Raw genomic sequence first — 27,934 nt, 5'->3', positions numbered from 1 at the left:
TAAATAGGGCCTTACTCATAAAGAATGTTAAGTATCAGGCCTTTTTGGTGATAGGCTCGATTTTACCTTCTCAAGTGGTCAACAACTTTTAAACTTGCTTAGGTAAGTAATTTTTCATTTGCTGAAAGAATGTTGTATGCATAGCAATTCCGTTATCAAGCAATGTCGTACGCATAAAAATCGTGTTATCAATATTTTTCATTGGATGACGGAGGGAGTATTACTCATAAAGAATGTTGTATGCTTAGCATCCTGTTATCAAGCAAGCTACAAAATTACCTTCTGGTGCGAGTCTTGCTTGAGATCAATATTAAGGGGCCTCTACTCAGCTTCCTCACTAAGCATCTGCTTAGTTGCTCCTTTTTTCGCTATGGGGTCATTCAGGTTTAAGCCAACAAATGTGCTGTGTAAAGTGAATAGGCAGAAGCCGTAGAATTATGAAAGTGCCGCAGAATTTTTCTCACAATTTCAGTGTGTAAAAAAATGGATATCATTGGACATTTGGACCTACGATAACTGAGTTCCAGTGCTCAGTTAACAGGATACATAACCACAAAATTATTACATGAGCAAAAAGTACATTTTTCCGTAATTTGGGACTAAATTTAGTTCCAACGGACAAGCCTAAATTTATTAACTAGGCCTTCTATATGAAATTTGCTTTAGGCAGCGGGTTTCCATCGACAAACAGTTGAATTAGACAAAATCAACATAACCACATGAATTCCATCTGTTTAGGAAGACTCATCCTACAGAGGTCCAGGAAAGGTGCCGTTCTCCCTTTGCTCATTCCACCTGTCAATCTGCATTCCACAAACATTGCAAATTTGCAAACCATTTTAACCAACATGGAGAGCTGACATAAAAAAAAAAAAATAAATAAATAAAAACCATTGAATGATCAAAATGTTAAGGCAATGTAAGAAGGTAACTCTCACAAGAAATTTGCAATAATAGCAGACAACTTCACAAGTAATATGCGAAGGTGAGTTTATCTCAGTTTTTTTTTTTTTTTTTTTTTTTTGAGGAAAGTTTATCTCAATTTGATTTCTACTTATACCAGAATTCCGACAAGAAGCAACAAGACGAAAAAATACTACAAAATATACACACTCCTCAATGTTCTCACTTCTCAGGGCTTACCCTCCTCAAGTTCTAAATTACCAAACCTCAGCATCCAAGATTCCTTAAATATTTGTTTGATTGAAAACAATAAGTGGGATAGAATGGATCACATCTCCATCGTAGGTTCAGAATTTTACACAGTATTCCAGTAAAAAGGGTATCAAAATAAGATATTTTCTACAGCTTTATGAGTTGCACACAACAGAAGCTTACAATGCGAGCTTCACATTTTGGGAAATTATTTTCTAGCTCACTCATAAACCAAAGAATTCACTTCAATTCCAAGTTCTAACTTTAAAAGCATTGAAATATATGTCCTTTTTCCCTATTTGCTCTTCCCTTCCTTTCCACTCATCATAGGAAGTAGGAACTAAACAGGCTACAAAGTACAAACAACTACCTATCCTAGAGAGAAATTTTTTAATCTAAATCACTTTTTGTGCTGTATGAAAATATTTACTCATCAAAAAAAGAAGGAAAGTCGTAAGAAATTTTAAGTTATTAATAAGAAAAAATGTACTTACCCATTCACCAGGGCAGAGAGACCTATAGAACTTAGCAAATTTATCACACTCTGGGGCATCTTCACCCTTGGCAGCGGTGCACCTGAAAGAGGACAGAATACTTGCTAATTACAGGGAGCAAGTGTTAGAAAAAGAAATATCAATTAATTAAGTCAGATGTCTTACCGATGATACTCAATGTATCGGGTAAAGCAATGCCTTGTTTGGTTTGTGGTTGGGAAACGGAAATCTGCTGGTGCAGTCTCAAGCTGTAGCATACAACAAAAGATAGATAGATAAGAAAAATGAAAGAGGCTCAAAAGGAGGTTATGCTTAAGATGAACATAGAAAGCAACACAGAGAGCCAATGAATCTCATTTAACTCTTAGTAAACTGACCTTTATTTCTTCTGGGGTCTCTTCGCTGGCTTCTTCTTGCTCTGGAGCTTCGCTGCTTTCCTCAGCTGCTGGAGCAGCATCCTCATTGCTTGTTTGAGCATCATCAGCTGGAGCCTCACTGCTCTCAACAGCCGGAGCCTCACTACTCTCAACAGCTGGAACAGAGGGCGCTTCACTGCCCTTTTCTACAGTAGCAGGTGCTTCTTCAGTTTTCTCAGGAGCAGCTTCTGCTACAGTCTCAGCCTCTGCTACTTTAACAGGTTTTGATTCAACAGGCTTCTCATCTTTTGGCAAAGAATATTGCTGAGTTCAACAGCATTAGGCAGAGCATTTTAGATTCAAACTAATATGTGATTAGTGGTTTTTCAAAAAAAAAAATATAATGTACAAAAATGCAAATTTAATGACCAATACACCACACACACTCAAAAGTATAAGTAGGTGCTCCACAATATATAAGTGAAAAAAATAACATTGAACGACAGCTATCTCGTAGATATATGTCATGAGCAAAGATTGTAAAAACAATAGTTCAACTTGAAATACACAAAAGATTTATAAAGAGAATTCGGCTGGCAAAGGCAGGTAAATTGAAAATTCCATGAATTTTGGAATTTATGAACAAAAACAGAGGCAAACTTTGCACTCGTTTTGATGAAGAAAGCCATGCGGCTGTTGAAATACAGCCTCACAGTGCAAATGTCTACAGTAAGCAGCAAGACTAGGCAGGCATGCCACAAGCAAGGATAGCAAGCACATGTGTTTCACTATGATCAAAGCAGTCTATGGAGTTCAACAGGTCAATGCTTAAGCTCGAGCTCAGCTCAGCTCAAAATGTATAGATACTTCAAGAAATCCGTATAGAACAACATTAATTTGTACAAGCAGTAATATACGAAGTATAAATAGAACTGTAAAGCCTGTAATAGGAAGGAAAGAGAAAAAAAAATGAAATTATTCATTATAAACTTTGGGCCTGTTCTAATAAACTGAAATCAGCGGAATTGAAATGAATAATTTATAAGAGAAGGAAATTAGGAGTTGAACTGAACTAAGCTGAACTGAAAATAAACGTATGAGAATAGGCCCTTTCTCTTTTTCTCTCTCTCCCTAATTTCTGGTATTAGTTTTCATTAGAATACATAAGAACTGCTAGGTTGCAGTTTTCATCACATTCAAATCCCAAATTCAAACCTGTAGCTAAAAACCACTCCAGTTTTTCAGACATGCACTAACAATCAAAATTCCTACAAGTGCAACATTCCCTTAAAAATATGAACTAAATACGAGGTTATACGGCCATATCATACATATTTCTTTCTTTAAGACAGCTCTCTCATTGCACGATTGAGCGATTTTTAGGGCTCAACACTCTATAAGTCTATATCATCCAATCCTGCTAAAACATACTAATATATAACCCTATCAACAGCTTGAAATCAAGGGCTATAAAAAGGTTTTCAAGGGTCAAATTAGATTCAAAACGATGTAATTCAAATTCAATTGGATTGCATTATTTATTGGTTCAGAGAGAGTGTAAATGGAATTCAATCAAGTCTTGGATACCAATCCCCCGAATTCAACCAACTAAACTAATTGACATCCACAAATCTACATTTCATTAAAGCTGTAGTATTGATATAAACAATAATCTGGAAGAACACTAATTTAGATCTTTTGAAACCCTTTGTATAAAAATAATGAAAGAAAAATTAAAACTTTACAATCAACAGTATCAAGGGTTATCAACTTGAGATGAAGCTATCAAACCAAAAATTGATCCATTCAAATTAAAACAATCCAAATTGACATCTCACAACCGCAAAAACAAATCGATCAAGTACCCATCTAAAACCTAAATAAAATATGCAAATAAGTGGAAAAATCAGATCGAATTTAAACACACAAAGTCAATTAAAGTTCAGATTCGCCAATTGAAATGAAGTCGATAACAAGCATAATAAAGCAGGAGAGAGAAAATATAGAGGATACCTCGGAGAGAGAAGGGGGAGCAGCCATTGAAGGAGCAATCGAAGGTTGGTGGGACGGCGTGCGAACCTGGGCTGAGTTGCGGTGAGAAATTGGAAAACAAGGTTTAAGCTTTTTTTAGGGTAGGTGTTGCTCACTGCTAGTGGAGAGAGAAAGGGGAAGGGAAAGCATTGCTCTGTCAATTTACAAAGCTTGAGAAATTTCTGTCCAATGGTTATTTTACACGTGTACTGCTGACCTGGCCCAAGGGAACCCGTAGAAAAAAAAATTGAAGTCAAAGCGTAAAACTTATTAAAACATGAAGAAGTAACATAAAGAAATCCTTCGCCGTTTAGTAGAACTTGCCCTAAGAAACATCTCTTGTTTACATTGTTGATATATACGAGTACAACTCTTTCGAGTTGACGATCTAACGATTGTAATCGTTAAGATGAATTTAGTACAAATCTCTTGTTTACATTGCTTATATATTCAAGAAATTGAAAATTTTTGCAGTCACGCATTTCTTCAATCTTCATCAATGAAACAATTTCATAGCATTGCATTGAAGCTAAAAAAAGCAAATCATCCCTCAAAAAAAAGAAAAAAATCTATGTTTTTCAAAGAAGAAAAGATCTTCCTAAAGAAGAAAAATAAATCTGTGACTTTCAAAATAAAAAGATTCTCCTGAAAGAACAAAAACTTTGTGTCAACCAAACAACTTTTCAATTTATTTCTACGATTTTTTTTACGAGTATTTCAATTATTTTAAGGTACAACTTCTCATTGCACTTCTTGATTTGGGGTTTTTTACTCTACCACGTGGGCCAATCAGAGCGTGACACGTGTCACATTAGGGAGAGCCCAAAGTGAGCCTACTAGGGCTAGACACGTGGCAGGCGGATACCCCAAAAGGAATAGGCGGCCTTCAGGCCCAATTTCCTAGAAGAGTCGCAAAACAGCGCAACACACCAATCCTAGGTCAAAGTAAGCTAGGTAAGGACACAAATTCTAATGACTCTATAACTAGGGAGACAAGCACAACATTGTCTTTTCTCTTCATACCCATCCACAGAGAGGGAGGTCGGCAGGCTATGTCACTGACAACGTTTATACCAAGTATTCCTCCCATTTTAGGGACACATTCAATCATTATATCATTTATTACTCTTGCAACAAAGAAAACACCTGCTCTCGGAATCAGAGAAGATCTACTTTTACTTTCTGCACTTTTTAACTCTCCGGATACTTTCTAACTTGATCGTCGGATGCGGAACTCCAATCACCCATAACTTCCGTTGTTTTGCGGGTACAGCCGGCCCAGAACTAGACTTAGTGACGTAACTCTCTCGAGTGACATAAAATACCCCAAAACACTTCTCAATTTATATGTCAACCAAACAACTTCTTAATTTTCTCAATATATCAAATTCCATGAATTTCCCTTTCACAATTTTTGTGTCAACCAAACAACTTCTAAATTTATCAATTTTCATGAATTTCCACTTTCCCTATTTTAAGTTGTCAACCAAACAAGGGCTAAATGTTAATGTTGAGATATTTGAAATAAACAATTTATTTTGTTTTATGCTTGCTTGGTAACATACTCATCAAAAGATCATATCCATAAAATCATTCATTTTTTTCCTTTTTTTTTCTTTTTTTTTTTTCTTTTTTTTTGACAAATCCTTCATTTCTAGGTAGCATAGCATTGCTGCACTTTAATTGAGTTTTTAACATCTCCATGGGTTTTGTTGTACCTTTCTTTCTCTCTCTCTTTTTTTTTTTTTTAGGTTAGGAAAAAAATCTTATGGTCCAAAGTCTATCATAAATCAACCCGTAACATGTAGGCGACAATGGCCCCTTAGGAGTCGGTTCGGGGGGGGGGGGGGGAGGATTGATCCCACCACTAGCCAAGTACTACTCGATATAGTGACACTTGATAGTTGGAAGCATGGTATAATTGGTACTCCGTATCAAACATACCTTATTATTTACGACTTGTACTTAAAATAAAAATTAGATTTTTGTAGGATCTTAAAATTACAGAGACAAGAATATATTCATTTACTGACGACCCATCACATTGTCCATCCATATAATGCAGCGAAGACTCTATCCATTGATGAGATATTCGAATGCTTTGTTGATATCACGAAAGCTAACTTCATGAGTAATGAATCCATCAAGCGAAAGCTCCTACAAATTAAGTCAATATTATGATTATGAAAAAATACCTATTGAAAGTAAATTATTGCAAAAGTATTCATTAATTAAATGTGAAATAAAAATGATATCAATATCGACTTACCTCGTTCATATATTTTTTGATGAGTATAGGTATATCGAGTTTGGGTTTAATCCCACCAAATAAAGATCCCGTAACACTCTTGCCTCTCATAATTTCTATGCAATCCAAACTCAAGGGAATGCCTCCTACCTCCACGCCAAGTATTATAGTCCTTCCCCAACCCTATCAAACTAACATATTTAGTACTGAAAATGGATAATATTTTATACCTCACAAATAATAACCTAAAATGGCAAAAATAATGAAACAGAGGTAATTGTTGAAATTTAGTACAAACCTCTCTAGAACTTTCAAAAGCATCTTGCATAACAGTAGCTGAGCCTATACACTCGAAACAATAATCAGCACCTCCATCAGTAAGTTCCTTAATAACCTGGCTAACTTTCTTCTCTTCATCACAAGACTTTGGATCTATAAAATCAGTAACTCCAAATTTCTTCCCTGCCAAAACAAATAATCAAGTTACTTAATTAGCCCAAAATATATGTGATCAAATGCTCGTACAAGTAATAATTATTCGAACTTTGTATGTCTACTTAGCTTTCTGTAAGCATGTTAGCATGAAATCATTGCATTAATAGTTTCAATTAAACTAACGTTTTTAGAAATGTGACAACTAAACATGCATGGACGGAAAAATAGTACAAGTCATGCAAACAAATTCAATTAGGTAACAAATTTGAGAGACCAACCTATATCCTCTTTTTCAGGGTTAAGGTCTATTCCAATGATTTTCGAAGCTCCTTGTTGTTTTGCTGCTTGAGCCACCTGGTCTCAACAGCCAAAGCAATATTGCTAATAACTCAACATCTTTAATAAATTCATGGATGCATCAGTTAAAATAAAATGTGACACCTGACACGGCCCATACCTTCTCAGTTGATTACAAATTTATTTAGAAGCTCATGTCAAAAAAAAAAAAAAAAAAAAAAAGATTTAATTTAGAAAAATTAATTTCTATTCAAACATTATTTATAACCTTTCATAATTGCGCTTCTAATCATAATTGAATTGATTTGATTTATAGGACTCACATGTCTTGCATCTCTCCACATTGCAACATGTATGTACAATCTTACGTTCATATGTTTGTTAGATTATATTTTATTAAAGTTTACTACGAGAATAATATTGTACTATTATAGTACATACGTGTTAAGGAAAAAACGAAAGAAGTAATAATATTACCGCGAGTCCTACAACACCAAGTCCAAAAATAGCCACAGTAGATCCTTCCTCCACCTTAGCCACCTTCCACACAGCTCCAATTCCTGCTTCCTTACAAAGCAACAACTTATTGGCTATATATATATAATTGGACTAAAATGAATCATTCATCAACTACAAAATTATCATCACCACTTAATATAATTATTGTTTGTCATGTTACTTTCGAATCAATTCAAAATAATTCCAAGTTTGTGAGACTTAAAATTTATTATATACACCCGGGTGTACCGTACACCCAACTAGCCCAAGGTTAGTTTTTGCTTTTTCATTTGATGATTAAATGAAAAAAAAATAATCAAAATGAGAACAAAATACTAATAGGTGTACGTTACATCCGGGTATATTTAATTAGGTCATACCTGTAGTAACACCACAACTAAGCAAACAAGCTTTGTTAACAGGCATTTGAGGGCTAATCTTAACCACAAATGTGATATCCACAACAGTATATTCGACGAAGCTCGAAACGTAGAGGAAGTGATGAATTGGCTCCCCTTTCATGTCCGTAAACCTACCAACCTCGTCCCTTGGCATTGCGTTAGAGTATTTGGCAAACTTGGTGCAAACATTGCTTTTAGTGGACTTACAGTCTCTGCACTCGTCACATTCAGGGAAGAACACTGGTATCACTGTATCCCCTTCTTTTACTTCTTCAACATACTCTCCTACGCTCTCTACTATCCTATTATGTCAAGATGATTAGAGTCATGAGATCCGTCTTATACAATACTTTGACAAAATGTTGAAACAACAATTAATTAAGAAAAAAATAAAAAGTACTATTCCGTATTTTAGTAGTGAATCTAATACTTCTTCCAATCCTTTTTATTTGGTATCATGTCACTATTCATAAGGTGTGAAAATCTTGACGCTTTGAATTGATGCTAAACGTGAACAGTCAAAATGCGATGAACATTTGGGATTAAAGGGAGTAGTTTGGTGTAGCATAATGGATTCGTGTAACACAAATAACATTAGTCACAAAATATAATTTACTCGGTATTATTTTTTTGAACAATCAACAAGGTATAAATTAATCACTATTTGAAAAGGACCTTGTAAAAACATGTGAGAGGGTAGCCGTAGGTTGATTTAACAACTATCGACTCCCTTTCTAAACATAAGTCAAACTTCGAAAATTAATGAAAGATAATGATTGGATTGTCCTAAAACACCCGGATTTCTAAAACTTTCAACAATTAAACAAGATCACACTTGAAAGAGACATACTGAGTATTTTGAAAGAAATTGAAGAGAGGGAGACTCAACTTACCCGACAGCTTCATGCCCAAAGATCCTTGGATGAACAAGAATAGGACCCTAATGTTCAATAATGGTAAAATGACTTTATATTATAACAATTTTATTAATTGTTTCGGGTGAAAACAATGGGACCTTGCCGAAGGTCCGCTGAAACGGAGTAGACTGGATTCGGTCCAAGTTATGTTGGGCCGAAGGTTTCCTGCACAGTAAACACACCGTAAACTAGCCTCGGGGGTGTTGCCGAGGAAGGCCCCTCCGATGCTAAAGTCAGTACAATGTGTAGAAAGAGAACATTATGCAAGAGAATTAGTTGCTTGAGGCTTTGCTTGAATATATGAGAATATATGGGAATCTATTAATCAATACCTGAATGTATGAATATTGATGGCTTTTATACCTCTTCATACATGGAGAGGTTGGGCCTTAGCCCAATTGGCTTGCTTTGAGGGCTGACCTTTTACTTTAGCACAATTGGAGAGTTGAACCTTGACCTTGGGCTTTTAATTGGATCATTTAATGCCTAGGCCCAATTGGACTAAATTGGTCCCAAACAACTTGCCCCCCAGACCCGATTTGGAAGGATGACGGGTCGGGTTTGATTTAATTCAGAAAAGGAGGGAAGTAAATGATTTAATTAATCCAAAAATTTGAATTTAAACCGTAATTAATGAGATAACAATGGTTAAGGTGGATGATTGTGGAAGTTGGACGGATAATGGGCAGTTTAATCATAAGATCGTGTGTTTAACGGTTACTTAGTGGGGTATTTAAGAGAAATTGAAACGCGGACTCCCCGTATCTCATTCCTGGAGATATAAACAGAGGCGCGTCATCTCTCCTCACTTATTCACCAACACAAACCCAGAATTCTCGAGAGAAACCAAGAACCCGCATCAAAACTTCGCAAATTCCCCGAGCATTAAGCTTAGAAACTGAGACTTGCCACTACGAACTCGTAAATCGGCAACTTTCGCTTCAGATTAAGGTAAATTCCTTTGATTTCAGTTTATTTTTCTTCGAATTCGAACTCCTTCCCTTTTTTTCGACTTTTTTCTTCGAAATAATCAATGGCAAGAGGAGTTAGAGGTAGAGCCCGTGCTCCAAGAAGAGCAAAGCCGATTCCCGATCCTAGGAACAGGATTGGAACCTGGAATGGACAAAGGCCAGAGTCTGACCCTGCTGAAGGGATTAGGGCGACTCCAATTTCCTCGGCTCCTCCTCAGAGAACGGAGGGGCCGAGCGCTTCTGGACGGGACGATGAAGTTCCCGCTGTCCTTTGGGATATCCTCCCCGGGTTTTCAGAGTGGGAGAATGCCGAAGTAGCTTCGGCCATGATAAAGAACCGCCCCTACTCATGGTGGGTGGAGAATGCCGAACAATTTCGGTTTGCCGAGCAAATTGAGTTGCATTACGGCATTATTGAAGCTGATGGGTATTGGTGCCGAATGCCCGCGGCATCCGATAGAATCCATCGTCCACCCCCGAGGTATGTGGGGGTGTACACAAGACAGCTTCAGTACGGGCTGAGGTTCCCTTTGGACGTATTCGTCCGAGACTTGCTGATCCATTACAATATCTCCCTATGTCAGTTAACTCCCACCAGCATCCGAAGGGTGATGACATACTTATGGGTTTGCAAGTTCTTCAAGTATGTGCCGAACCTGCACTGCTTCAAAAAGCTTCATCGGCTAGTGCCAAATATTCAAAGTGGGCACGGAAGCCATGGTTCTGGGTGGTACCGGATTGAGTCCCGGCCCCAGTACCTAACCATGTGGTCGAACGACTCTTCAGACAAGGACTGGAGAGGTCAATGGATTTGGGTTAGGGCACCCAAAGATCCGGGCCACCCTTGCGTCTTCAGCGCCCCCCGGTACCTTGCTGAGCCTGATCCCGACATGGGAAGTCTAGGTCCCCCCGCAGATAACGGGCCGGATCCGAACCTTGATCAACAACATATCTTCGGCAAGCTGCCGAACCGGGGGGGCAGCGGCCGAATGCAGCATATCCCGGAGACTTGGCTCCCCGATACGCATTATGTTTTCCAAGAGAACATGCTAGCAGCTGTTGGCCTCAGCCGAAAGTTTAAGGATGGTAAGCTTCTTCGGCTGGGGCCGAGGCTTTTTAATTATCTCTTTTTCTTCTCTCACTTCGCTTTTTTATGCTGTGCCACCCTATCTGAACTGACCTTTCCCCTTTTCTTTTTCAGAGCGGGACGAGACCAACGTTGGCATTAACTACGCTCGTCTTGGTGTCAACCGAGAGCGAGTTGTAACTGATCGGGCCCCGTCTATCACTGAACCGAGGCATAGGGAAGTTCATCTAGACTCTTCCCACTTCCAAATTGAGGCTGTTGCTCTGTATTAGAGGCAGAAGCCTTGGTGGAAGAAGAGAGACCCCTGGTTTCAGCTGCTGGACGAAGAAGCTGAAGCTGCCCGTACAGCCGAAGAGGTTGCACGGGTTCTCGAAGCTTGCGAAGGAGGAGAAGGGTCCTCCAGAGCTGCTGAAGAAGAAGCTGCAGCTAGGGCAGCTGAAGAAGACGAGGCTTTGCTAAAGACCTCGGTGAGCTTTCAGACTTAACTTTGTCTTTCTTCTTTTTTCTTTTTTTTTTTTTTACTCACAGTCTTCCTCCCCCCTGTCTGTTACAGTCTGAAGAGAGTAACAGACACAGAGAAGGGAAAGCCCCTGTTCGTCCCGAAGACCAAATACAAGAAGAGTCTTCAGACTCAGACATGGACGAGCAACCTCTTCAGAAAAGGCGCCGAAGAATGGCCATCATCGGCCCTCATGACTTTCAGCGGAGGCCGATGACCATTGGCGTTGAAATAAGGGAACCCGAGGAAGGCAATGGATCGCCGAGGGTTCCCCGGCCACCACCCCAATCACCTCAAAAGACCCCTCCGCCACCTCCTGAGATGGAGGTGGATCAGAGAACTCCCGAATCTAAGGGAGGGGTCCAAGAAGCAATTCAGGAGAGTGCTGCTGAGCACAAAAATAAGGATGTCGTGATGCCCAGTGCTGAGGGTTTCACGGCAGACATTGCAAGGGAGGTTGAGGCTTTCGTCCTCACCCCTGAAGAAGAAGAGGTCATAGTAATTGACTCTTCTGAGAAGGATGATGCTGAGCCATCCAAAGCTAAAGAAGCTCCATCGTCATCCTTTCCTTCTTTCCAGACTCTGCAATCTGGAGAAATGGGTTTCTCGGCCCCTCGAATTCCAATCCCAGATCACATCTGGGATCTCATATGGGGTCAGAACCGTGAAGGTGCTGCAGCCTACTTCGGCGATTTTGCTGGCATGTCCGAAGTAGATAGGGCAAGAATCTGGTCGCTGAAGGCCACTGCTGGGATGGGCGAATCCAGAAGATCAGTTCCTGACCCAGCCAGGTCTAACCAACTGCTGATGATGCAGGTGATTTTCCTTGCCTTTATTTCCTCTAAAATTCAGCTCTATTTTTATTTACCTTTATTGTTTTAACACTTGTGCTCCTGTTTTCAGTTCGTGCACAATCAGACTCTCACTGTAGAGCTGATAGATACCCTACAAGATAGGGTAGATGCTGCTGAACACGACAAGAAGGTAGCTGAGGAGGAATTAAAGCTTGCTAAGCTGAAGCAAGCAGCAGCTGAAGAGAAGCAGCAGAAGGGTGAGGAGTACGAGAAAAAAGTTGCTGAAGCCCTCAAAACCTTCTGCGACGCTATGGAGAAGGAAGTTTTTCCCCCACTGATGGAAGGGGAAAAATTCCTCCAGGAGCACATGGGAGTGGACGTCTCCAAGTTCAAGGCTGCCGTTGAGAGCCGTATTCAGGAAGGAGCTGCTGCACAAGCTGAAGTGCAGCAACGAATAGAAGCTCTTGAAGCCAGCCGAATGGCTGCTGAAGAGCTGCTCCAGGCCAGGGATGTCCAACTCTCAGAGGCTGTTGCTGCTGCTGAAGCTCAGAGAGCTAAACTCCATGAGGCTGAGGATCAACTGATGGCCAAAAAAGTTGAAGTGGCCCAGGCTCAGACAAAGGCTTCCCAAGTTCAGCAGGAGCTGAATGAGCTGAAAGGTTCCTCCTCCAAGCTCGCCGATGAGCTGAAGAAATCCAAGGAAGACTTGGAGGAGACCCGGAAGAAGCTGGCTGATGCTGAGGCTCTACTCAAAGTCCGTGTCTATACCCAGGAAGAATATGAAATGGGTTTCAGAAACGGGTTCAGAGTATGCCGAAGAGTCTGCCTTCATGCTGAGCCGAAGCTGGACTGGTCCAAATGTGCTGAATGGGTCCAGAATCCCGAAGACCCTCATATGAAGTATGCAACTCCAGTCGAAGCTGAAATTCTTAAGGCTGAGGAAGCTGAGAGAATGGAGTTGGAGGCTGAACAGAGGGAAAGGGAGGCTCGGTAGAGTGCAAAGCCTGCTTCTTCTGCTGCTGGGGCTGAGGCCACCATGGGGCTCAACAACGCTGATCAGTCTGATCCTCGAGCTGAAGCATAGGAACTCGGGCAGTCGTCTTCAGAATCTTGCGGTTCATCATGCGCTTAACTTTAGACTTGCCGCTTTCTGAATTTTTTGCCTTGTTTTTTGCTTCAGCTTGCCTTGTCGTACAACAGTTTATTTTTTTGCTTATGTACGTATTTCGGCAGCTGTTATTTTCCGCTTGTGGGCGGCTGCCGATACAGCTTAATTGAACTTGTAGCTCAATTTCTGAGCATAAATTATTAATTTGATGCTCTTTTCTTCAGCTGCTTTGTTTTTGAATGCTTTACTATTTCTTTCATTCTGCCGAACATAAACTTGCACTGATAGTGCTTCTTGCCCCCCCCAGAAATTGAAGTATGGCTTCAGCTGAATAAACAATTTCTTCACTTCTTTAAAATGGGTATCCGAAACACAGGGCCAACTGAAGGCAGTGCTTCTGGAATACAAGTCTTACTGAAGATTGTCTTCAGCTGAAAATTGGATATCCGAAACACAGGGCCAACTGAAGGCAATGCTTCGGATATTAGCTTTCTGGGATACAAGGCTCAGTTAAGGCAATATCCCAGAATTGTCCATGGACTCATGACTTTGGAGAACAACTCTTACTGAAGTTGGACTTCAGCTGAAAGACCTGTGTTCTTTAAAAAGATGCATATCCGAAACACAGGGCCAACTGAAGGCAATGTTTCGGATAATGGCTTTCTGGGATACAAGGCTCAGTTAAGGCAATATCCCAGAATTGTCCATGGACTCATGTCTTTGGAGAACAAGTCTTACTGAAGTTGGAATTCAGCTGAAAGACCAATGTTCTTTAAAAAGACGAGTTTTGTCAGCAATCTGAAACCCAGTTACCCGAAGGCGAAGGTTTCAGACGAGGCTGATTAAACAATTTTCAACTGTTGCTGTTATCCTTGATTTTCTGTCTATCTTTGAAAAATGGATACCCGAAACACAGGGCCAACTTAAGGCAATGTTTCGGATAATGGCTCTCTGGGATACAAGGCTCAGTTAAGGCAATATCCCAGAATTGTCCATGGACTCATGTCTTTGGAGAACAAGTCTTACTGAAGTTGGAATTCAGCTGAAAGACCAGTGTTCTTTAAAAAGACGAGTTTTGTCAGCAATCTGAAACCCAGTTACCCGAAGGCGAAGGTTTCAGACGAGGCTGAATAAAAAAACCCTTAAAGAGTAGATAGAACAAAGAAAATTTTGAAAGGATAAAAAGTTGTAAATATTTATATAAATGGCGGCTCCAAGGCCTTTCATTAATTCAAAATGTACTTACAAAGATTGTTCTGCCCCGAAGGGTTTACACATGGTATTTTTTCAGTACATCAGCGTTCCAGTGATTTTTCAACTCAGTTCCATCCAACTGCCGAAGTCGGTATGCCCCTGGCTGAAGCTCATCATAGATTTCATAAGGTCCTTCCCATGCAGCTGAGAGTTTCCCATGGATTCGGCCTTTCTGAACTGCAGCAGCATTCCGAAGGACAAGGTCTCCAATTTTGAGAGGCCTTGCATGGACCCTTCGGTTATAAAATTTGCTGATTCTCTGCTTATAGGCGGCCATTCTGTCTCGGGCTGAGTCTCTTACTTCGTCGAGGAAATCGAGATATTCCCTCATCAGTCGCTCATTCTCAGCCGCGAAGTGGTGCACTCGAAGGCTCTCAGAGCCAATTTCCACTGGAAGGACGGCTTCGGCACCATACACCAGTTCAAAAGGTGAGTGGCCCGTTGCCTCTTTTTCAGTTGTCCGAAGGGACCAAAGGGTTCCAGGGAGCTCCTCTAGCCACTTGGACTTTTGATCTTCCACCCTCTTCTTGAGGGCATTTAAGATCTGTTTATTTGCAGCTTCGGCTTGTCCGTTACTTTGCGGGTGGCATACCGCTGAATATGCCAGTTTGATGCCGAACTGATCTGTATACCGCTTCAGCGGTAAGTTATCAAATTGCCTCCCATGATCGAAGACAAATACTCTCGGGATGCCAAAGCGAGTGATGATATTCTGCCAGATAAATTTTCTGACAGTTTGCTCTGTAATGTTCGAGGCTGCTTCGGCCTCGATCCATTTACTGAAGTAGTCAACTCCAACTATCAGCCATTTTTTCTGGTACACAGCCTCTGGAAATGGTCCCAGTATATCCAGTCCCCATTGGGCAAACGGGAGTGGATTAAGGATCGGCTGAAGATCCCTTGTTGGCTGATGGATAACTGGAGCGTATTTTTGACATTTTTCGCATTTCCGAACCAGCTCCTTAGCATCTGCGATCATGGTGGGCCAGTAATATCCAGCCCTCAATGCCTTGTGGGCTAAGGTTCTTCCCCCAATGTGGTTCCCACAGATGCCGAGGTGAATCTCCCGTAGGATATAATCTGCATCTGTTGGTCCCACGCATTTCAGCAATGGGGCTGAGAAGGACTTTTTCAGAAGTTCCCCCCTGAAGACAATGAACCTAGAGCTGGTTCTCTTCATCTTGGAGGCCAAAGCTTTATCTTCAGGAGTTTCTCCCCGAAGCTTGAAAGCTAGGATGGGGTCCATCCAGCTAGGCTCTGGGTCAGCGCAGCACACTTCAGGTGCTTCGTCGACACTTCTCTCTCGACGCACTTCTACATATACAGATCTGTTCAGCTCGGTAAGAGATGAACTGACAAGTTTGGAGAGTGCATCGGCTTGAGTATTCTGACCCCTTGGGATCAGCTGAACCTCAAAAGTTTTCAGCTCTGCAATGACTGATTTGATCTTGGCAAGATAAGCTATCATAGAGGGCTCTTTGGCCTCGTAGCTGCCACTGATCTGATATGCAACTAGCTGAGAGTCTGTTTTTAGGCAGACATGATCGGCTTCCAGGGAGATGCACAATTCTAGGCCGGCGATTGCTGCCTCATACTCGGCTTCATTGTTCGAGGCCTTAAAAGAAAACTTTAGTGCATACTCAAAGGATTTGCCTTCGGGAGAAGTTATCACTACTCCTGCCCCCGAACCGTTTTCGGTGGAAGATCCATCCGTAAACACGGTCTAGACTTTCTTTTCACTGTCTAGCGCTTCTTGGTATGAACATTCGGCCAAGAAATCCGCTAGAGCTTGAGCCTTAATGGCAGCCCTCGGACGGTAGATGATGCTGAATTCGGTGAGCTCAAAAGCCCACTTGGCTAGCCTACCAGATTTTTCAACCTTGCCGAGAACTTTTTCCAACGGCTGATCAGTTAAGACCACTATCTGATGACAATCAAAATAGGGCCTCAGCTTCCGAGCAGCTACTACTACCGCGAAAGCAACTTTCTCGAGTAGAGGATAGCGAGTCTCGGCATCCGTCAGTGTATGACTGACGAAGTAGATCGGTTGCTGACTTTTACTTTCTTCCTTCAGCAATACTGCGCTGATGGTGGCTGGGCTAACGGCCACATATAGGTACAAAGTTTCTCCTTCAGCTGGGCTAGCCAGCGTTGGGAGTTGAGCCAGATGCTCCCGAAGCTGTTTAAAGGCGTCTTTTTGCTCTTCCTCCCAAACGAGCTCTTTTGTTTTCGGGAGTTTCAGGGCTTTGAAGAAAGGTAACCCCTTATCCGAAGCTCTGGAAATGAACCTCGAGAGGGCTGCCATTCTTCCGGTGAGCCGCTGAACATCCCGCTTCGTTTTCGGCTCAATAAGGTCGAGCGCCGCTTTGACTTTAGAGGGATTGGCATCAATCCCCCTTTTGCTGACTATGAACCCAAGGAATTTCCCTGACTTCACGCCGAAGACACACTTCTTCGGATTCAGCTTCATTTGATGCTTTCTCAAGGTGGCGAAAGTTTCAGCCAGGTCATTTACATGGTCCTCTGGTTTTTTGCTTTTGACGATCGAATCGTCAACATAGACTTCCATGTTTCGGCCCTTTTGATCGGCGAAGACTTGATCCACCAGCCTTTGATAGGTTGCCCCCGCATTTTTCAATTCGAAGGGCATCATTTTGTAATTGTACACCCCAGCGTTCGTGACGAATGTTGTCTTTGCTCGATCGTCGGGGTGCATAAAGATCTGATGATACCCCGAGAATGCGTCCATGAAACTAAGCAAGGCATGGCCACTTGTCGAATCGACTAGCTGATCGATCCTCGGCAAGGGATAGAAATCCTTTGGACAAGCCTTATTTAGGTCCGTGAAGTCAACGCACATCCTCCAGGTACCATTGGGCTTCTGAACCATCACCACATTTGCCAGCCATTCTGGATATTGGCAAGGTTCGATGAATCCTGCCTCCAACAATTTTTTGACCTCGGCTGCGATGTCTCGGTTCTTATTGGCGGAGTAATTCCGCTTCTTTTGCTTAACTGGTCGACACGTTGGGTCAACATTAAGCTTATGGGAGATGAGGTCTGAACTTATCCCGGGCATATCAGCTGCCGAGAAAGCAAACACATCTCTGTTGTCCCGAAGGAGCTGAATAAGTTCACAACGGGTGTTCGGATCAAGGTCCATCCCGATTGTTACACATTTCTCAACGTCTCCTTCGGCCAACTCAACTGTTTCAGTCTGTTGGTCCATGTCCATTGCTGATGGACTGGACTCTTCATAATCTGGCCTGCTGCCAATGTCGGCAGATGTCCTAGTCTTTTTGTTCTTCGGCTGGCTCTCTGAGTCTTGCGGCTCAGCTGAAGAGCTAGCCTTTTCCCTTTCGGGCCCTTTACCTCTGGGTACAGATCCTTGGGCCAAAGCACTTAGACCTTTCGGCTTTTTTGTGCTCGGCTCTCTTTCTTTTTCTTTCTCCTCCTCATCCTTGTCATCTGGGCGACTATTGGATGGTTTGAGGTAGTTGCACCTTCGGGCGTCCTTTTGGTTGCCCTGTATCCTTTCGGGGAAGCCGGCGTCTGAGACGTAAATCATCAGCTGATGATAAGTTGAGACGACCCCTTGGATCTCATGAATTATGGGTCTCCCCAAAATCACGTTGTACACTGAAGGAGCGTCAATTACCAAAAACTCAATCATGACGTTCCTGGCTGCCTCATCGCAACCGATGGTGACAGGAAGTGTCACCTTCCCATCTGGATAAGTTGAAGCCCCATTGAACCCGGATACCGGGTAGGGTACCGACGTAAGGTGCTTGGGCTTCAGCTTGATTTGATTGTAGGCCTTTCGGAACAGAATGTTTGCTCCGCTGCCACCGTCAACAAGGACCTTACTGACGTCGTGGTTGGCCACTGTGGCGATGATCACCAACGGATCCTCGTGAGGGAACGCTATCCCCTGGCAGTCGGCGGCTGTGAACGTCATGTTCGGCACCGGCGACTGGGGAGATTGAATGTCAGCGTTATTCACCTGGTGAGTCAAAGCTCTAAGGTGTCGCTTGTGCTCCCTCCGAGAGTATATTCCTCCCGAGATAACATTGATCGGAGGGAATTTCCCCTCCGGCTTTTTACTGTTTTTCCGGGGGAAGTCGAGGTCTTGCCGAGAGTCCTTTGCTGACTTCTCGGATTCTTTTTTCTCGCGGTGATCCGCGATGTATTTTTTCAAGTATCCCTTCCGGACCATGTCCTCTATCTGGTCCTTCAGTTGGATACACTCCTCAGTGTTGTGTCCCGAAGACTCGTGGAACTCGCACCACTGATTTTTATTTTTTCGCTGATACCACTCTGGGAGTGGTCTCGGCTTTCGGTAACTCTGCTCCTCCTTCATCACGCTGTAAATTTTGGCACGTGGAAGAGAGAGCGGAGTGTAGGACTCGTATCTGCCTGTGTATGAGGCAGATCTTTCCTTCTTTGGGTCGCTGGCCAAAGATTGCTCCGAGGCCTTTGACTTTCCCTTTGCCTTATGGCCTTGGCCTTCAGACAAGGGTATTTTCCTTTGTTTCCCTCCCCCAAATTGAGGTTGGGTTTTCGCTTTGTTCCATTCTTCGGCTCGGATGAACTTATCCGAGGCATTCAGAGCTTCCTCCAAGGTCTGCGGGGTATGCATGACCATGAAGTCTAGGAACTTTCCGGGCTGAAGGCCATTCTGCATTGCAAAAACGGCTAGCCCCTGGTCCAGCTGAGAGACGCTGGATGACTCGTTACTGAAACGGGTCAGATAGTCTCGGAGGCTTTCGGTTTCCCCCTGTTGTAGACTCATGAGCTCTGCAGTAGTCTTCTCTCGGCGGTTTGCCGTGGAAAACTTGCTCCTGAACTTGGAGGACAGATCATCCCACCCTGTTATGGAGCCTTGCCTTACTCCCTTGGAGATCCACGCTTGCGCGACCCCCTTGAGAGTGGTTGGGAAATATTTGCACCAAGTCGCCTCGGATCTGGGGAAAAGATGCATATGAGTCTCATACGAGGCCACGTGATCCTTCGGATCCGAGGTCCCGTCGTATGTGATGTGCGACGGTATTTTAACCGTGGGTACGCGCTCTTCCAGTATCCATTGCTCGAATGGTGAACTGGCGGGTAGCATAACGGCCTTGCCCTTGTTCCTGGCCGAAGGGACCGCGCTCCGCCCTCTTAGAGAGGTAGGAGTGGTTTTCGTCCCTGGCTGGGAAGTCTGGGCCTCGGCTACAGGGAACGAGAGGCGACTGCGCACGCTCGGTTCCTTGCCGCCGAGTCGGTCAAGGACGCTTCGGCGAACAGTCTCAGGTTCTCGGTGAGTAGATTCTGGCCGAGAAGCTGAGCTGCTGCTCTTATGCGCTTCTGGTCTTGAGGATGAGGATCCTTTTAAAAATTGAGGGTTCTTTTTCCTCTCTTTTTCATTTTTCCAGGAATCCTCTTCCCACTCTTCCAGTTCCCGGAAGGAAGGAAGCTTCCCACCATCATGGTCTAACTTCCTCCGCTGATGTCGGGTATGCGGAGGAGTTCGATCACGAGGTGGTGGCATATTTTGTGCCCTCATCGCCTCCATGAGCACTGCCAGCGCTCTTGCCACCTCTTCCGAGCTGGGCCCCGTCAAAGGGGTCCTCGGCCGAGTATGGGAATGAGGGCGCGCAGCCGATGGTTGGCTTTGGGGCACTGAATGTGTCCTATGATCGGACTCACCCTTGCTAGACCGAGAGTGACTCGGCCTATAATGAGAGTCATGAATTACGGGAGAAAGGGAATCCTCCTTGTATGATCCTCCCCCGAGCTGGCACCCTTGGGAGAGTTCCGGTCCGGCGAGGGTGATGGTGTAGGGGTTTTAGGCTTTTCGCCCGCTCCTTGACGGAGGATTTTGCTCTTGCGGTTCTTAGCCATTGCTACTAAGATTATTACAAGATGATCTTGGTTAGAAATTTGGCTTAAAGATTTTTGAAAGTCTTCCCCACAGACGGCGCCAAATTGTTTCGGGTGAAAACAATGGGACCTTTCCGAAGGTCCGCTGAAACGGAGAAGACTGGATTCGGTCCAAGTTATGTTGGGCCGAAGGTTTCCTGCACAGTAAACACACGTAAACTAGCCTCGGGGGTGTTTCCGAGGAAGGCCCCTCCGATGCTAAAGTCAGTACAATGTGTAGAAAGAGAACACTATGCAAGAGAATTAGTTGCTTGAGGCTTTGCTTGAATATATGAGAATATATGGGAATCTATGAATCAATACCTGAATGTATGAATATTGATGGCTTTTATACCTCTTCATACATGGAGAGGTTGGGCCTTAGCCCAATTGGCTTGCTTTGAGGGCTGACCTTTTACTTTAGCACAATTGGAGAGTTGAACCTTGACCTTGGGCTTTTAATTGGATCATTTAATGCCTAGGCCCAATTGGACTAAATTGGTCCCAAACATTAATTATATACTGTTTTATGAATTTCTTGAAATATTAATAAATAAAAACTTAATGATTCCATCTTCCAGAAGGAAATATCAGTATGACAAAGAGAAGTACATAATATTTTGATCCGAACTTCCCAAGCTTTAGGTGGTGCCACTACAACATCTTCTATTACTAAAGCTTCCCCTGCTTTTCTACATACTGCACCTGCAAAGTTTATCGATAATGTTGACCCTTTTGGTTTTGATGGACAAATTGACAAACTCGACTAATGAGTGTTTTGAGTCTTTGGTGAATAAAGGGTTCAAGCAAAGTTCGTTCCGGAGTAGGAACTTGAATGCGGAGTAGCATTCTCTAAAAAGCCTCATGCAAATCTCACGTTCTAGTTTTAATTGTGAGCACTCAATAATATAAAGTCGGAAAGGAACTCAATGACTTATGTTATCAAAAAGACTACTGGAATAAAAGTTAGTTTTTATAAGATAATTCTTTTAAGGAAAAAGATATTTTATAAATGTTTTATCTAGCCCTCTATTTTCGAATAAAGATAATTATTCTTAGATAATTATCTTAATTGTTTTAAAATAAATAATTAATTTATCTTTTCAAATAAAATCCTTTTTAAAATAAAATCTTTTTAAACAAATTTTTGATAAAGTCAACAAGCAGTTTCGTTGTTGCAAAACTCTCTGATTATACGGTTTTATCAAAGCTAATATTCAGCAAATTGTTGAGATAGTGAATTAGTGAGAAAAGGCTAGGAAACCTCCTTCATGATCACCATCTGTCAAGATAACTCCACAAGTTGTTAGTGGGGTGTTGGCATGTGGACGTGATTATAGTGGAGGTTAATGACTAAGCCTTCTCTATAAATACTCATGCAAACTATCTCAGAAAAACATAACTCTTGAGCATAAAAATTCCAGTAGCTATCTAATAACATAAAAAGAGTTATTTTCCTTCATATATTCTTGAGTGTAATAAGTATTTGTAATTACAGATTGTATTCAAGCACTTTGGGGTTTGGGATTGTGAGTTTGTGTAAGGTGAGGTCAAGGAAGCTTCGCTGCTGAAGTCTTCTGTGAGAGTTGGAACAAGTTCCTAGTTTATGGAACTTGTTAACGGGTTTGAATCTTCACTTGTAAAGAGTTTGATTACATAGTGGAAATTTAGAAAAGCCTATATCTTCTCTCGTCATTATTTCATTTAGTTAAATTCCGCAAAAGTTTTTAGATTTCACCTCAAATACAATTCACCCCCCCCCCCTCTTATATTAGCCAGTTAGACTTTCAGATAAGTTAATGGTTAATAAGTTCAGATAAAATTGAGTTATTCAGTAGATAGAAAGAAAGAAACAAACCCAAATCATTGATGTTACTAACCTTTGCATATGATTGGTTTACCGGCCGTTTTTGATGAACCGTTGACATTTACATAGTCCACGCTCAAAATTAGAGACAAATCAAGATTTGGGAGGTGAGCTGTGGAAGGCAGAAAAGTTTGTGTGGCTATTCAAATGATGATGGGTTGAAACTTGAAAGTAATATACTACCTCCGGTTAATAGTTGTCTGCAACTTTGGGGTATTATTTCTGAGAGATAAAATATTTCAAAGTTACAGATAACTATTAACGGAGGTAGTATTTGTTTTAGTACTACCTCTGTTTCGTTCAATACTTATTACAACGAGGGAGAAAAGTAAGAGATTTTCTTTCTCAAAGTGTCTCTAGTGAGAATTGAATCTCTAATCTTAAGGTTAGAAAATGCAATTCTTACCGTTAGATCAAGCTTAACTTAGTTACCTTAGTTTTTTTATTTTTTATTTTATCATTGCAATAAATGAATTTTTTATGTTTACAAATTTAGAAGTGTCAAAATTTGATATGACTAACCCGACTTGAACCAACCCAAAAAATAACTGATTTAGATTTCGACTTGCATGAACATAATAATTTAGCATGATTCAAGTTCGAAATAAATCCAACCCGACTTGAATGCTCGAATAGCCGAATTGACACCTACCCTTTATTACAACTAATTAGAAACAGAATTAGTAGTTTAACATAAATAGTGACTCAATAATTTCTTCACCAACTACATATTTTCTTGTCTGATTGCAATATTCAACTAGGAGTTTTTCATATGATTGTTGGTGCAATTAGATTAAGATTGGTGAACAAATTTTGTATTTTTGTACAAATTGAAGTTATATTCTTGTATAGACACAGTAATTAAAAATTTAAAGAATGAAAGAATCTTTACGTACAGATTGTAAGGTTAAGTTTTTTTTTTACAAATATTCGAAGCTCACCAATTATATGCCTTACGAATTACTCGCTAATTAATTAAAAGATTGATTATCTTGACTGTCTTTAAAGGTTGAAACTATACCAAACGTTGACCTGTTACAAAAATTATAGAATTTGTGTTTAGGCTTGATCGGTTATTGTGTATTATCAATATACGGAGTACTTCGTATTGTTTTTTTATAATTACCTCTTTCAGGAAAATGTACTATTATAAGCAATATTGCATATAAAGAAACTAAAAAATTGAAAGGTTGAAAATAACTACTCGTACTAGGCATTAATTACGTCAATTTATGTGTATTTTTGTCATCAATCAATTACATATTTACATAATACTAAAAGCGAATCTGACATGACACTTGTCATGTTCTGATTAAAAAATTTCCCGCCACTTTTTTCTTTCCAATTTTTTTCTTTTTGTACAAAATCTTCATTAATATTATTTTATATATCCTATGATATTTAACTTTCAATTTGACAACTATACACGAAATATATTCTATATGCATATCTTTCAAAATTTTTATAATATGTATTTTTGTATAATAAACAAACACATAATAAGGTAATATATTAGAATAATAAAATGTACTACTCCCGTACTTCGTTTCATTCTACAACGTATTTTTTCTTTGAAAGTTTTTTTTTGCTCTAACCAGGATTTGATACTTTAGCTATTATCATTTATTTTTTGATTTTTTTTTTATAATACTCCCTTCGTCCCCTTTTGATAGTCCTTTATGGACATTTTTCACGGGAATTAATAAGCACAAATAAGAATAGTAAAAGTACATTGAAAAAGTAAATTGACATTGGGTATGAAAAAAAGTTGAAAGAGAGAAATTAATAAAAGTACATGGAAAAATAAAATTTACCTAGAAAATTTAAATTTGCACAAATATTGTTGCAAATTGGAGAAAATTTTGGTAAAAAATTAAAATTAATGGTTGTTGGAAAAAGCAAATGGGGTGAACATTTTGGGACTAAAATTTGCCCATAAGGGACTATCATTTGGGGACGAAAGGAGTAATAACATTACAATTCAATAACTATAAACACAAATATAAAACAAAATGAAAAAATCATGATTATTATTTTTTATAAAAATTAGTCAATTAAATTTGTAAAACATTGTGCCAGTTATAGTATGCTACTCCGTATAAAATATTTTGCCGGTCAAAATATGCCAACAAAATAGGGACATATGGGTATATAATTACATTGCTCGGGTTATAATTATAAATTGCATTCTCATGTAAAACACTATAATCATTAAATTTTTGTGTTTTTTTTAATGTTTAATAATCAATAACTTTTGATAACAACATAATATTAATTCAAGTTTTTCTGGAAAGAAATTCAAGTATTTGTTTCAATTAAAAATATTGTTTTTTTTATGGAAAAAAAATTATTGTTGTATTAACATTATAATTCACTAATTCATAATTTGATTAAGTAAAAACCGTGCGTTGCACGGGATTTAAACTAGTATTTATAAAGAGTAAAGCGTTTAGTGCTTCATATAATATATTTATTTTTTTGTCATTGAAGAGCAACAAGGGCAGGGGGAAATCGATCCCCATAATCTCCGAAAATCGTGATAGGAGCTCTAAGGCCCCTTTCACTTCACTTTATTTTTGCTAAACTGAAATTATTTTACTGAAACAAAATTATATTTACTGAATTTAAATTAATTTTACTGAAATTAAATTAATTTTATTGAACTTAAATTAATTTTACTGAAATAAAATTATTTTTGCTGAGCTGAAATTATTTTTACTGATTTTTTATTATAATTCTTTTTTAAGAAAACTGAATTTTACTGAACTAAACTTATTTTTACTGAATTGAAATTATTTTTACCAAACTGAAATTAATTTTACCAAACTGAACTTATTTTTGCTAAACTGAAATTATTTTTACTTAGTATTATTTTTTTAAGTTGAAGTGAACAAGGCATAACTACTTGAGTTATCCCTCACTCTCATTTAGTGCTTCATATATAGTTTACCTTTTTTGCAAGTAGTAACATTTAAGTTCTAGATTAATGGTCATAAGCTCATAATTCATAGACATAAATTTTAAATTGTCAAACCATTAATTAGTGATAGAATTAAAATTACTTTGCTAAAAACAAAAAGGAAAAGATATATGCAGTCCTAAGGGCTGCATATAAGAAGGTAAAAGTGCAAAAGATAAACATAAAATTAACATTTATTACACCGACTTACTCGTGAATTGTTGATTAATCATGTTCGAGAGCTTTTTTTGGCTTTACTTTATGTCACAAGTTTAGTTAACAGTATTATAAGGACAAATATATAAACAAATATTTTTAGAAGTATAAATGTCCGCATACTATTCTAAAAAGTTCAAAAACAAGGCAGTTTACATTAATGAAGGTAAATAAGTAAATAAATATTTTAGAGGGTATAATTGTCCAAACACTATAAATAAGAGTTTTTTCATACTTTTTAAAAGAAGAAGATAGGGATAATCTAGTACTGAGTAGGAATTAATGTTGCATTCTCTTTTGCTATATTTGACTTATCTAAACTTATGAATATGGTCTTATTTTCTTCAAATTATTATTAATTATTATTTATTTTTATTTTTTTTGACAAGAAGAGCTAATAAACAAACAAGTCAAAAAGAAAAATACAAAAGCTGACAATGTCGGGCTGTCATGGCCAACCAATGAGCCAAGTTAACCCAAGAAAGAGGGATCTTGGTAAGCTTGCCACAGAAAGACTCGAAAGAGTAGAATGGATATCATGAAATAACCACCTCGAAGAAATGGGAACTGAACCCGAACCAGATAGCAATGACAACAAGGTAGAACAATTGCTGCTTCACATATTACAAATTAAAGTAAGTATTAATTTCATATATTAGTATCTTATTTATTAGTCTTAAACTTATCTTATTTAAATTTGTTAACCCTAGGCCTTAGTCTATCTTTATCAAAATTTATTAAATCTTGCCTAATTACAACTTATTGGACTGTATAAAGTTAAATCTTGCGGAATACTGAAATCTGTCAACTATTACGTTTCCTGTTATCCTATATATATGGTCGTGTTCACATTGTAAAGTGACAAATTTGATTCACTTTTTTCAGGATAATGCAAAATATCATTTCTTCTGTCATGTCTTGGTTCCCTTAGCAAGATTTCATAATGTTTATCCTTGACTACTATGTAAGGTAGAGCCGTTTCAACCGTAAAGGATCATTCTTGTAGCTGCACGCCTGCACTACTGCATTCTCCAACAACATTGCAAGATGCTACATACGGAGTACATTTGGGGTTAGAAAAGTGCGTATTAGACATTTTTGGGGCCCGAAGCAAAAACTTAAATATAGTGCGTCTTAGACTACAAGTGTATTTTATACGTAATTCAGCAATAAAATATTTTACCCCTTATTATTGGATAATTAAAAAAAAAATTGACGGGCATCACAAAATAGAGAACAACAATATACTCCTTTTATTTCATAATAATCACAACACTAACACACATGTTAATGTACAAATTTGACTATATATATTTATTAATCCAAAATTATTTTACATGACATCATATGTTTTTTTTATATATTGGTAACAAGTACCCGTTCAAAAAAAATATATATTGGTAAAAAGTATTATCAGAGTAATAAAAGTATATGAATATTGAATAGCGTAAAAGTCAAGCAATATATTACAATTATCACTTGATGGACTTACCGATATAGTAAAAGATTATTAGCATGATTATGGATATAATTAGGGATGATAAATAAACCAAATATTTCTCACATATATATCTAGTATTTAAAAATTCATTTTATTTTGTAAAAAAAACAAAAATAAAAAAATAAATCTAAGGTGTCGAGGCCCACGAATAGGGGGGCCTGAGCCGTCGCTCAAGGTGCTCTCTTTCCTTAATAGACGGCCCTGGAAAAAAAAAAAGAAAAAAAGATTATCCTATTGCCAAAAATAATACTCTTTCATGGAAAATAATACTAAGTGGATAGTTAATAGGTTTTTGCTCAATGTGAAGTCTATGTATGGGGAGATATGCAAGATGGGCCGATATTGAGCGCGCTGCCATAATCTTGATACGAACGGGTATGGAACCTCGGCAACTGTCATACATATCGTTAAGCATGCAAAAAGTAGACATGTCGGCTTATCGGCGGATGGCACATGGCAGCAGCAATTTGACACTTGACGTGAGACAGTTTGCATGCCATGCAGCCACCTGTCATTTGGAAGAGCTATAAATAAACAGGTTTAATCCCATAATCAAGGTAGCATTTATTACTCTCTCTCTCTCTCACTTTCTCTCTCTTCTTAAACACTTTCTGACTTTGTCATCGGAGTGGTTGTCCCCGGATCCACCTGGGGGTTAGCTAATCTCTGTTCTTTGTATAGGTTCTCATCTGGACGATAAGAGCTTCACGGTTTTCAGGCTCGGGCTTTTGGATCTCGGATTTGGGTTTCGGATCTTGACCGAAACAATCTATATATGTTAGTCTTCATGTTCTTTGAAGCTATATTAGTACTCATGTTTTTGAACTTAGGCTAGATGTTCAATGTATGACGATTTGAAGAGTGAACCTCAAACCTCCAGGATATAAAACAAAAGTTTTACCAAGTGAGTCAACACTTTGTTGAATTTATAATTTATTACCATGT

At 39.6% G+C, this 27,934-nt stretch overlaps 1 protein-coding gene and 1 pseudogene across 1 annotated transcript; both read right to left on the bottom strand.

Annotated features, from left to right (window-relative positions):
• Positions 1–408: 408 nt before the first annotated feature.
• Positions 409–4,131, bottom strand: LOC110706622 (cytochrome c oxidase subunit 6b-1-like). The gene is made up of 5 exons (XM_021884566.1): positions 4,019–4,131; positions 2,027–2,329; positions 1,815–1,897; positions 1,650–1,731; positions 409–803 (listed from the first exon to the last, which is right to left on the bottom strand). Exons 1-5 carry the CDS (start codon positions 4,043–4,045, stop codon positions 750–752), a joined length of 549 nt encoding a protein of 182 aa, XP_021740258.1. The 5' UTR covers positions 4,046–4,131; the 3' UTR covers positions 409–749.
• A 1,749-nt stretch (positions 4,132–5,880) lies between these two features.
• On the bottom strand, positions 5,881–23,936 carry LOC110706522 (annotated as a pseudogene).
• Between the last annotated feature and the right edge of the window lie 3,998 nt (positions 23,937–27,934).

This window comes from Chenopodium quinoa, unplaced genomic scaffold (genome assembly GCF_001683475.1).
Source record: "Chenopodium quinoa cultivar QQ74 unplaced genomic scaffold, ASM168347v1, whole genome shotgun sequence".
Lineage (NCBI taxonomy): Eukaryota > Viridiplantae > Streptophyta > Magnoliopsida > Caryophyllales > Amaranthaceae > Chenopodium > Chenopodium quinoa.
Note: the sequence above shows the minus strand (reverse complement) of the source record. Positions and strands in the feature narration are given on the sequence as shown.

Excerpts from the sequence above, each read along its gene's own strand:
- LOC110706622 (XM_021884566.1), bottom strand. The coding sequence starts at position 4,045 with ATGGCTGCTCCCCCTTCTCTCTCCGAG. Across the intron at positions 2,330-4,018 it reads CTCCCCCTTCTCTCTCCGAG|CAATATTCTTTGCCAAAAGA; the intron begins GTATCCTCTATA and ends TGTTGAACTCAG. Across the intron at positions 1,898-2,026 it reads AGACCCCAGAAGAAATAAAG|CTTGAGACTGCACCAGCAGA; the intron begins GTCAGTTTACTA and ends TGTATGCTACAG.